General features: G+C 39.1%; 1 protein-coding gene across 16 annotated transcripts in view; it reads left to right on the forward strand.

Annotated features, from left to right (window-relative positions):
- Positions 1-12,332, forward strand: part of EHBP1 (EH domain binding protein 1) — a 225,460-nt gene that overhangs the window by 81,281 nt on the left and 131,847 nt on the right. For all 16 annotated transcript variants that reach the window (XM_030489115.1, XM_030489114.2, XM_030489130.2 and 13 more), the window contains exons 6-7: positions 8,616-8,797; positions 11,092-11,231. In XM_030489115.1, coding sequence (XP_030344975.1) covers positions 8,616-8,797; positions 11,092-11,231 — 322 coding nt within the window. The remainder of the gene's footprint in view (positions 1-8,615; positions 8,798-11,091; positions 11,232-12,332) is intronic.

Here is a 12,332-nt window from a genome sequence, read left to right on the forward strand (position 1 = left end):
GCCCCAGCCAAAGCAGAGCGTGGAAGTCACTCTCAGAGGCGGACAGCACACTGTGAAGGATCCAGCTCAGCAGCACACAGCAGAAAATGAAGGACTTATTTACTGCCAAACTGCCAGCCCTGTGTGCAGTGCCTTTCCCTGCAGCCAGCCTCACCTGCCATGTATCAGCAGCAGCTCAAGCCCAGACTTCTTTAAATCTGCTCCTTTGAGAGCAAGGGTTTGAGGATTTTGGTAATTGGTAATAACAAGTTTCTCTGCCAACTTTGGCTGAGCTTCTGTGAGCTCATGTCCCGCATCCATGGCAAAATTACAATTCTGCCCAGGAATTACAGTAGGACTTATGCTCACAGTTTTTGCTGTCTAAAAATTATTTCATCTCAATGGCTTTTGCTTACTAGTGTTTTATGTAGTAATACATGCAGACTTGCACACAGCTGCAACATACACCTTAGCAGGCCCAGGGCAGATGGTCATGTAACTGGCTGCTGTAGCATTTGGGTCCAGGAAAGGACCCAAAGGAAAGGAAAAGACAGACAGTCCCTGCCGTGCAATGATCCCCAGGGGAGAGCGCAAAAGACTGTGAAAGGGAAGCGGAATACCTGACAGTATTAGGGCATTAATGAGCTCAGCATTGCAGGAAAGGATGTGATTTTTGTAGCTAAGTAATATGGGATAGTCAAGTATCCCAGGGTTCCTGAGCGTTACGGCCTAAGACGTACCTTTGCAAACACAAGCAAAAATTCACATACTTTATAAATCTACAATAATGTTTGCATAGAGCATAAGGACAAAGAGTTTAGCAGGTGATCAAAGGCATCTAACAGTAAATTTAAACCTGGCATTAATGGAAAAAGAGATGCTTGCACAGCATCTCTAGAGGAAGGGATCTGAAAGAGCAAGGAGGAAGAAGGCTACAAATACTAGAGCAAATATTTCTCAACATCAGTTATCAATCTCGTTGCATCCTTCTGTGGGAGAGTGTTCAGGAAGTGTTCTTGTTTTACTAAACAGTCCAAAGGAGAAAGCAGTGAAGGCTTTTAAAAGGACACATAAAGCAGTTACCCACATCCTTTACAAGGCTGAGTGTTTCAGGGTCCAATAGTTATATGCTGCTTATTAAAGTTGTTCAGCTCACCTGTAAACTTTTGTCCATTGCCCTTCAGAAGCACCAAGCCCACTTTAGAAAGACATACCTGTCTCATACAGGTGGTCTATTAATAAACTGGCTCAACTAAAATTTTGGTTGTGCACATTTTTTGCCATCTGTCCAGTAGCTGTTGAAAAAGATTAACTGGGGTTTTTTTTTTTTTGGGGGGGCGGGGGTTGTGTTTGGTTTCTTTTTAGCAAAACAGGACCTCCAGATTTTCTTGGTGGTTGTTTGCGTAGTATAGATGAGTTACCTCAATTTAATAGGCATCATTTCACTTTCTAACCTTTCCCTCTTCAGAGATTTCCAGAGTCTGTGAGTTGAAAGGATTAGCCTGTGAAGATGAACTGTTTGTTGTTACCTAGAACAGGTTGCTTGAGCACACCCATGGGTACAATTTGGCTCAGAAAGAACCTTTCACTACATACCTCAGTCTCTCAGGGTGCTAGTGAAATCTCATGGGCTGTCCTAAAAGCAGACCATAAGAAGACTGTAGCTGTAGTAGCCTATTGTATTTTCTTTTTGCCTATTGAAAGTATTAAGTGCTAATTAAGAAACGTGTTGTGCTTCCACTGTAATGGTGAATCTATCTAGATTGCAGGCCTATCTAGATCAATCTAGATGTGCTATAAAAACCATCATGTTGGCGTTTTTGAAGTACCCTTTTAGCCTAAACCTAAGATATTACCACTATGATGAATAGTTTGACACAAGGGCTCTGCTTCTGAGAAGAAGAGTAGTCACTTCCCGAGCAACAGAAATATATATTTATATACTCAAGTGTAGCTGTTCCAACATTTCTATATACTTTTTAATTTCCTTCCCAGTCATCACGTCTGGAGTGCAGACTTTTCTGGCATTTGCAGGATTTTTTAAACATTAAATTCTCCATTCAAATGCATCATAATTCCTAATAATGTTCTGGATACCTTGAACCATTATTTGCTTTTAAACAAGTTTTCAGCACAGATCGTGCTGCCTGCAATTCGGTCCCCCAAATCTCCCATCCGACTGTCTAAATTATTTTAACTGACATAGTTTCTAATTTACTCTCTCCAGTTGAGAGAGCTCCCTGTAGCTTGTCTATTTTAGCATTTAATTGCTGTATACTCTCACAAATTAAATTCTGTAGTGATCCATTTTGCTCTGCCAGTGAAGCAGTGATCTTTTCATCTAAGCAAGATGGCGCTTGCAACTCTGCTGCCGGGGCTGGCATCCAGCGTCAGGAGAGGGAGAACTTTCCCATTTCCTCTCCTGCGGTGTGTGGTGGCTGTCGGGGCGGTGGGGTTTGTGCCAGAGGACAGCTTTCCTTCACAACGTTCTCTGTTCAATTCTGAAGCAAAAGGAAAGCGAAATCCTCAAAACTTATTCCTCTCAATGGGTTTTTACAGTGATAAGAATTGCTTTTTCCAATTATTTTATGCCCAAGTGTGCACCAGAATGCTCCTCTCTAAAATCTGCATATGTTTGTGGGCTTTTTAGCATTCACTTTTATAAAATGTGAAAAGGCAGCCTCTAAAATATTACACTGTACATCTTCCTTTGCTGGGAGGAAGATAGTCAAAACTCACGATTTCTTTTGCAAAATAACAATATCCGATTAGGAAACTTGTTATCTTCCCCATTAGTTCTTTTTTGGATAATGTTTGTACAGTCCTTACACATTACTTAATATATTTCTATTAAAGAGGGACCATTAAGTATCTAAATAAGAGCTACAGTACTTTTTTTATCTAGTTTCTGCTGAATGGAAATATTTTACTGTGTTTTCTCAATGTGCGTATATGAAAAGGAGGGCATTTGAATCTCAGGGATTAAAGACTCTGTTACAGCAAGGGATCAAAGGTCTGTATAGGCAAGATGAGTTCGGGTGTGGAGGGGTAAAATATATTCTGCTTTTTCCTGTGGGGGGACTCTTTCCCCAACCCAAATAACTCAGAGGAATATAACCTGTGAACAAAACCTGGCCAGTGTTTTGATTCTGTAACTCTGGAAGTGTGAAGTCAGTTTAACAGAAAATACAAAGCTGTTTCCTACTTATTTGCACTTCTTATATTAACCTTGAAGAAGACTTACCAGGCAGTTGGTAATTACAGGACACAAGGTCATTAAAAATGCATTTTTAAGGAAAGAAGGCTGCATGAAATTTGCATTATTGCATTATTTGGGTGTCCTTTAAATTAAGAGTCTGAGTCCAGACCTTTCATATGGAGGTGTTAATCTTTCATTAGGAGGAGAGCTGAGCACTGTTTAATAGTGTGATGTGACTGTCTGTCGTCTGTGATCATCATCTTCCAAGTGAAAATGGGCTGTTTGTTTTACACCTGTGGTACAGATTATCTGATCTTCATTCCTCAAAGTATTTTAGTCCTGTTTGCTGTCAAAGGTCTGATTTAGTAGGAAAAGATGAGGATGGTTCCTAGAAAAGGCTAGTGGTTCGTAGCATTGCTTCACATTAGACTCCTTGTAGAGATTGGGCTATGTGGATCCTTTAGGCTAGGCAGAACTTTACGTAAGGGTGGCACTTACTATATAGTAGCTTTTGGGATGTCTGATGCTGCTCAATCATGAATATTGTGGAAGAGAATGATGCAGGTTGCGTTACTGAAAGACAGAAATTTGTGTGATGTAAGTGAATCTGGTCCTGTAGCTTTTACAGTAAATACAGCTCCATTGGCTTCATTTGAACTGACTGTGGCTTGATCGGTGTTAATTTTCCATTCTCTACCCCCAAAATTTGTTATATGATCGTAGTCGAGGACTTGTGGAAGTAACACAAAATGCTGTAGAGGAATAGTGTTGGTACTGCTCCTTGAAAACCCATCTATAGCTATTTAAATCCCTGTTCACAGTGCATGTCTGCATATGTGCTGTAGGTCACCTGGCTTTAGCAGAGCTGAGTGCAAGGTGCTCCCATGTAATGAAGGCTCATCCTGGCCTGGCCCTGCACTACTTGCAGCTATGTGCCTTCTGATTGACTTGATTTTGTCTCTCTTTGGAATAGGTTTCAGGTGATGCCTAATGCATTGTCTCTCTTGAAAAGCAGAGAGTTTCCAAATTACTCTTTTCCTACAGAATGAACTCCATCTTGATAGTTAAGTGTTGTATTTTGTCACCTTTCTTATTATCACATGGATCATTTCCCTCTTGTGACTTCAAAACTGACTTTTCCATGCACCCTTTCACAAAACATGATGTGGCAACTCTGGCAGTCACATGTATGTAAAAGACCTGGAGGCATAATTGAGCCTTACGCATTTTAAACTTTGATTAGGTAGTCAAAATCAGAGAAGTTGAGCAATTAAAATATTTGCATTGGGATTCCTGCTTTACCTTCCACAAAACTCCATGTGCTCATACGAGGCACAAGTAACACCAGGTCAGACTTTTATTATTAAAGGGATGTTATTTATTTACATTCTTACCAAAGTGTGCTTCTGTTTGAAATAACTCACTCCAGCCTACTGCTGAGCTGTTCCTGTATATCCCACTCATAGGTGTTTCTCTTGGATTAATTTGTCTCTGCTGATCTAAGAATTATCTATGATTCTGCAAGAAAATGTCTCTGTGGTCTGGGGTAACTCAGATTGTATAATACAAAGAATGTAATTTTTTGAAGAAAGCATTACAACCCTTGTGAGAAGTGCTTATTAGCATTTTCTGACATATAAAAACCATTTTTTTAAAGTTCGTTGTGTGTCACAAAACATACTCCATTGTGAAATCAATCATGGACCTAAGCACCTAGAGAATGTCCTTTACAGGGGCAAAAAAGTTTCCCCTCTCTACTTTATGTATCTAAAACCATGTAAGGCCAAGCCTGTAAAACTTAAAATAAGAAAACATTGCAACACTTCTAACACTTAATTTTCTGGGAGAGTAGGAGGATGTACTTAAGCTCGCATGTGAAGGAAAATAAAACTCTAAAGATCAGGGGACTGCCTTTTAATTTTTGAGTTTTGTTTTGGAGGTTTTAATGTGATTAATTTACAAATTTGGATTTTTTTATAGGCAGTTGGAACCCGAAAAGTCAACTTCTGTCTTTGGCTCGCAAAAAGATTATGAAATTAATTCCTTTCTCAGGTTGACTGAGCTTGATTGCCAAGTATGTCTTATTCTTCACAGCACCGCGGAATATTTAGTGCTAGGAGAATCTTCTTGCACATGGCTGGCTTCTCCCTTCATACCAGCACAAGAGTTACCTGCATTCTTGTCTCTCTCCTCCTCTACACCAGCTAACCCCAGAAGATACCACAAGGAATTGCTGACAGTCATTTTCACTGGGGGAACTTTGCCTCTTCCTGATTCAGGTCTCTTGTTCACTCTCTGATCCAGATAATCTGAAACTGCAAATGGCAAGATGATCATTTATACAATAAATAGATATTAACTGAAAATGTAATTCCACGTAATTCCAAAATTCTCCTGCCTTTATGTTCGTGTCCAGCTTTTAGATGCTTGCAAGTTTAATGCTCTGTTCTTTCTCTTCACCTCAGATTCACCAGTGAACTGACTTTTGGATTGGCTTAACTTGTTTGCTTTGACTTTTTTAGTAAAATCACCTCTATAAAGGCAACATACATCTGAGTTAGCTGATAAGATGGTGCGTTTCTGACACGAGACATTAGCTCTGGCCCCAAAAACACCTCCTTTTTTTCAGAGTCCCTGAAGCATATTTGTGTTCCCTATGATAGATACTTCTCCAGGGACCTTGTGGAAGGTGTGTATGTTGCTCTTGTAGCATACGGTGTATGTAACAGGTGAGCCACCACTGAGAAGGCGTTGGTAGCTACACAAGGAAATAATCTAGGTCTTTGTTAAATTGGGGGTTGTTTTGTTAAATTGGGGTTTTTTTACAGCTGCTGGGAAGTGATTTTCATAGTCAAACTGAGAAGAGTGCATCAGAATATAGGCATGGTATGGCTCATCAGCGATTCACGTGGAAGGCTGTAAGCAAGTACCTGCGTTCGTGATTTGTTTCATCTAAGATCTGTTTCTCACTGGGTGTAGACACAATTCATTGTTTTGGGGATGTTTTAGTTCATGAAGGAGAATGAGGACATGACAACGGACATGCATCTTCCTTAAAAAGAAAAAAAAAAGGCAACACAAAACATCTTTTTAAGGAAAAACTAATTGTATAATTTAGGAATAATGAAAAAATTAAGGGTCTTTCCCTGCATTTTGAGTTATGTTGCTAACTGTAATTTCAATAAGAATAACTGTGATACTGTAATACAGATTTTAAAACCAGCTAAGGTATAATTTTTTTAGTCTGCCAGCATAAGCTCAACCCAACTGATTCAAAGAAGAGTCAAGTCCATAGTGTGACAAACGTTTCCTAGTCGTTATAGCCTACCATTGGAATGTTTTTATTTGGCCTGACTACAGGTGAGGGCATATCCAAGTTAGAATCATACAATCATAGAAGAGCTCAGGTTGGAAGGGACGTGGAAAGATCACCTCATCCAGACTTTCATAGGAAAGGGAGCCTAGATGAGATGACCTAGCACCCTGTCCAGTTGCAGCTTGTAAACCTCCCATGATGAGGACTCTACCATGTCCCTGGGGAGATTGTCCCAGTGATTGACTGTTCTTGCTATAAAAAATGTCTGTCTTCTATTGAGATGAAACCTCCTGGTGCAACTTATACCAGTTGCCTTCTTGTCTTCTCCATGTGGCTCCAAGTTACTTTTTAATTTCTGGTTGCTTCTGTTTGGCAGAAAAGCACATGTGTTAGCACTGGCAATTTCACCATGCCAGTTGCATAAATGCTCACACACCACATTTTATATGCCAGTTTTCTCTAAAGATACTTTAAAAACAAAAAATAACTAGAAGAGGCTTATGCAAACTTTCTGTTCACCTTGACGACCATTTTTATACCATAGTATGAGTATTGAAAATTTAGCTTTATGAAGCAAATTGCTCTTAATATACAAACTGCTTATGTACACTTACTTGGAGAACATGCGAAAAAGAAGTGGCATGTCTCTGACGTTGCTTTGTGACGAGGTGCCGTGGTGTATCTTGCTTTCGCTGTAATGAGTTGTAATGTTTAGTTATTCTAAAGGTATGGTACAATAACAGATTATTCTTGTTCATATCTGTGTAATAATTGAAACTCCCTGATCATACTTTCCATTTTACACGTTGTCAGAACCTTGGACCTTAATCTTGCTCTTTGATTGACAGTTGCGGCCGGGGAAAGAGCACTCGTATTGTTTGTGGTAGTCGCATCTGTTCAACTTGATTCAGTTGAGAGTATTTGCATATTCTTAAGTATTTCTTCTGAGAGGGCCTAAATCCTTCTCAAGTGTTTGATGCATTTTTGAAATTCATTCATAAGGTATCTACATGCACTAATAGTTCTGTATAATATTGCTGTGCATAATCTGACAGATAAGGCCAGTTTTTTAAACAAGGTATTCTTTGGGGATGACATATTACATTCTGACTTATTCTACTGGGCGGAAATGTCAAGTACTTTGAAAAAGGATGCTTGAATGTTTTGATTGAATTAGTATTCTTTATTGAACACATTGTCAACCGCAGTAAAATGTAGTCTTATGGTAAGAACATTTTTCAAAAGAGTTAACAGCAGGGCTTTTTTGTTTTACTTTTGTTACTGGAGCTTTATCATATATAATCATTCCTTTGCTGCTGATATTAGGTGAAAGAAGAAAGTAGATTCCTGGATGCATTTTAGATTAATTTGTCTGAATTGTTAAACTGTGAGCAATACCCTTATCTTGAAATACATCTTAGGCTTTTGAAATACAACTTACTTTTATCTTTTTATTTTCTTGCTTTTTACTTTTTCCTTGCAAAATTTTTATCAATATTTTTTCAAGCATTGTCAACCTGAATTTCAGAAACCTGTCACTCTTGATAGTACATGTACAGCACTAGTGAGAAGTACCATTGCTTTGAAAAACACTCAGGCTTTATATTTGACCATCAAACACAGATAGTAGTTAAAAAATATTAACTTGATGGCTTCATACCATTACACAAAGAAATATATGCATAATTGAAATCCATGTCTTCCCTAGGTTGGATGTTCTAGTCCAGGACTATCCAAGATTAGACAAAACTAGTCCAGTTTGCTATCAGAAGGAATGGAGATATATTCCCACTTGCTTAAATGGGTGTGTGCTGTGGATGCTACTACAAGCTTAAGCTGCTAAACACCTAGGATCTCATATGGAAGACCACTAACCATAACGAATAACTTTTTTTTTCCCTTGCACTAAGCAAGCGTTGAAAGACCCACCATTAGTGCCTGACGTAGTGTAAGAAACAGGTTTCTGTCTCTACAGAGGACCATAGCAATCCCTGCTGCCTGTGTACTTGAAAAAAGAATGATGAAGATTTAAGATTTAAGTGTACTTTTTTGTCTTGTGCACACACAGGTTTCAGTGTAACAGCGCCTTTTACATTAGTTTTATTATTCCTTTGCTTTCAGGAATCTCCTTCTGGACGAAGAAAAGCGCTTGCCACCAGCAGCATCAACATGAAGCAATATGCAAGCCCCATGCCTACACAGACGGATGTCAAGTTAAAATTCAAGCCTTTGTCCAAGAAAGTGGTATCAGCCACACTACAGTTCTCTTTATCTTGTATTTTCCTGAGGGAAGGAAAAGCCACGTAAGTTGTTGTGGGTTTTTTTTTTTTTTTAACCAGATAGCCTGCTTTGTGTTGCTTTTCAAAGAATTCTTTGGATAAAGAGCTTTCTGTATAGAATGGCAGAATTTGAGAGTATCCTTCAGCATACTTATCATTCCTGCCATACTTAGTTTGTTAGCTGAGTAAAAACCGTTTCTTACTCTGATTTTAGCCTTGTGTTCTTCAGAGACAAACAGCTTGTCCTCTAACCTTATAGACATTGTAAATAACAGCAGCTTAAAAATATCTACAGGTCTGAAATCAGCAGGATTTCGTTTGTGTGCATGTGTGTGTTCATCCAACAATACCCTTAGCAGACTGCAAGGGAAATGTGGGAAGGAAAACTTATTTCTATTTCATCTATTTATATTTCACAAAGAATGAAAGAAGGACAAAGCCGGTTGTAAGGTGAGAGAGGGTGGAGTCAGAAGTAAGATTTTTGTGTTGAACACAAGAACAACCTGTGAAAAGAGTTCAGTCAGGCACTGACTACCACTCCCCCTTCTACTTGGTTCTGTCCTTTATTTAAACAGCCTTTGGAAGGCAGAGGATACAGATTGTTTTTGCAGATCCTATAACTTTTCGTGCAATTTCTGTCAGATTCAAGATGTCAGATGACAACTTCATGTAGCTAGAGGATGGATCATTTGTCGCCATCCTGGTTTGCTTTTTCTTTCCGTCTCAAGAATGTGGGAATGTGAGAATGGCAGAATGAAAAGAGGTAGAGGGGGAAACTACTGCTCTAGTAGTTCCTTTACCTCTCCTTAATTTTTATTTTTCCCTCCAAAAGGCTAACAGTTTACTTCCAGCTTTCAGTGTTCTGAATACGCTTGTAGACATTGCCCACTGCAATACATATGTCCCAAAACTGTTGTATGGATGGCTTTCCAGGCTGCTTAAAGCAATCAGCAGTGTGATCAGACGAGTTTGCTCTGTGCTTTATACAACTGGGGCTTGAAAACCCCCAAGAATGGAGACTGCACAAGCTCTCTGGACAACCTATCCCACTGCTTGTTGATGACTGCTCCAGCTTTATTCTCACACCAAATCACAACCTCTCTGGTTTCAATATATGTCCACTGTCTCTCATCCTTCCACCTTGCACCACTGTCTTCTCAGCAACGCTGTCAGGCTGCTGCTAGGTCCTCCTAAAGCCACCTCTTCTCAAGGCTCAGAAAGTCCATTTCCCTGAGCCTCTTTTTGTAGGGCAGGTGCTTCAGCCCCCAGCCATCTCAATGGTCCTGTGCTGACCTTGCTCTGGTTTATCAACACCCTTTCCTGTACTGTGGGACCCAACACTGGATGAAGTACCCTAGATGTAATCCAACAACTCCAAGTAAATAGGGGCATTACTCAGACTGCTGCTTGTGGTCCTGTTTTAATGGATCTCAGGACACTTTTGCCTTCTATGATTGTCAGGACATGGTGCCAGCTCTCCTTAAGCTTGCTCACCTCCAAAATCCCCAAACTGTTTTCAGCAGAGGTGCCCCGTAGGCAGGCAATGCCCAGTCTGTTTTAGTGTAAAAAATTATCATAATTATTGTAAAAATAAAATTGATTAATCCCAATAGATATTCAAATGGTTTTAAAAAGAGAAGAGGTAAGACTGCTGTTGCTTCAAGAATGACATCATGTACTTAAAAAAATCTTGGGTTTTTTTATGAAGCAAACGTAGAACATCCATTTTTCTCTATCATTGCCTGCTGTCATCTTTTCATCAAATGTATATTTGATGTGAAAGGTACAGTTATGTGAAAGATAAATATATGTGATACAGTCAAATAAGAATTGAATTTGGCCATTGATACGTAATGGGCTTTTATCTTCTTAATGAATTCAGATGTTTAGGAAAGGGATTTTAACGTCTGTAGCAGCGTCAGGAGTTCTGAGTGAATGTAATGATAGTTGTCACATGCAGCATATTGACAGTAGATCTGACCAAGCATTTTTGTTTTAACCAAACAAGACCAGATAAGCATTTCCTAGCATTTCTAGAGTGGTTTAAAATTAAGCAGCAATCGTTAAATTGACTCCTAATGCAAGGCAGCACTTTTTTTACCCTTTAGAATTTTGGTAATAGAAAACTTTCCCTTCGGAAATTAATATACATGAGTGTATTTCTTTTGTTCTTTTGCTATATTCAAGATCAGATCTGAGATCAGAGACCTCCCTGAACAAAGCATAAAAATACGTAAAGGATTTTTAATAGTGTGGTAGTATCAGGTGTGGTATTAACAGGCTGCATTTTAATGCCTGGTTTGAAATTTGTTGTTTAGGGATGAAGATATGCAAAGCCTCGCTAGTTTGATGAGTATGAAACAAGCTGATATTGGAAATCTAGATGATTTTGAGGAAGACAATGAAGAAGATGAAGAAAACAGAGTGAATCAAGAGGAAAAGGCTGCAAAAATTACAGGTTGGTTTTGCCACAGGAATGGTAATTGCTAATTGCCAGCTGTGTTCCATGAATTTTATCTTCATACTATGTTTGTATTTAACTTGAAAAAAAAATCCCAACCAAAACAAAATTTAGGATAGTTTGATTAAAGAGGGACCCATCCATAACTCAACAAAGTTTAATATTTATGGATTCAGCATTGATTTGTGAGGGGGAGGGGGCGTCCTGGTTTTAGGAGAGAATGCACTAAGTAGGTAGCATTTTAGGGAAGCAAAGAACCAGCGTGAATAGAGGAGTAAAAAGATGGAGGGAAAGAGTCAGCGAACGAGAAGACAAGAGGATAAGCTGAAGGGAAATAATGAAGAGAGTTTGTGAGAATAACTGCGAAATGAGTTGTGCCATGGGTAGGTGCTGAGGTTCTGCTCAATAACATGGTAATTCCAGGCAGCATACTTCTGCCTTTTGGTTGGGGGTGTCTTGTGGAAATGAAATCAGGAGGCTGTTAAAGGAATTTAACAGAATTTGACAGTAAGGTTGTTTGAAGTGAGATAGTATAACCACATTTGAATTGCTGATGAAAATGCTTAGTGTGTCCAGGATAGCTGAACTAATCGATGCAAGTCAGATCAGGTTGTGATGATGTTAAATTGTTGGTGGAGATCATTATGCAGCACTGCTCCAGATGAGTTCTGTAGGAACTCTTAGTGTGAAAGAATCAGGAAAAGACAAATTAACTTCTGGTGCCAGCCTTCATGCCTGCCTGTGCTCTTTAAAAATGTCTGTTGAAATGAAAGGATCCTTCTCTAAGGTAAGGAACAACATCCCAAACAGAAGTGAATTGCCCAATCTGTTCTTGAAAGTCCAGAGGAACGTCGGTTCGGTGTTACAAAACATTACTTTTCATTGCTTCTTTTCGAGATTTCATTGCAATTGAAAGGTTCAGCCTGAAGCAGTTATTACTTAGTTATATTTCGTGTTGTGAAAGGATGCAAATGTGCTTTCTCCATGCTTTACATATTCAATTAAACATTTTGTACCCTGACCAAATCTCTGCTTATGCTGTATATGTCTGGCACAGAGCAGATTAGAAAGTCCAGAATGAAATATTTGAGAGACAGG

This window comes from Strigops habroptila, chromosome 6 (assembly GCF_004027225.2).
Source record: "Strigops habroptila isolate Jane chromosome 6, bStrHab1.2.pri, whole genome shotgun sequence".
In the NCBI taxonomy this organism is placed as follows: domain Eukaryota; kingdom Metazoa; phylum Chordata; class Aves; order Psittaciformes; family Psittacidae; genus Strigops; species Strigops habroptila.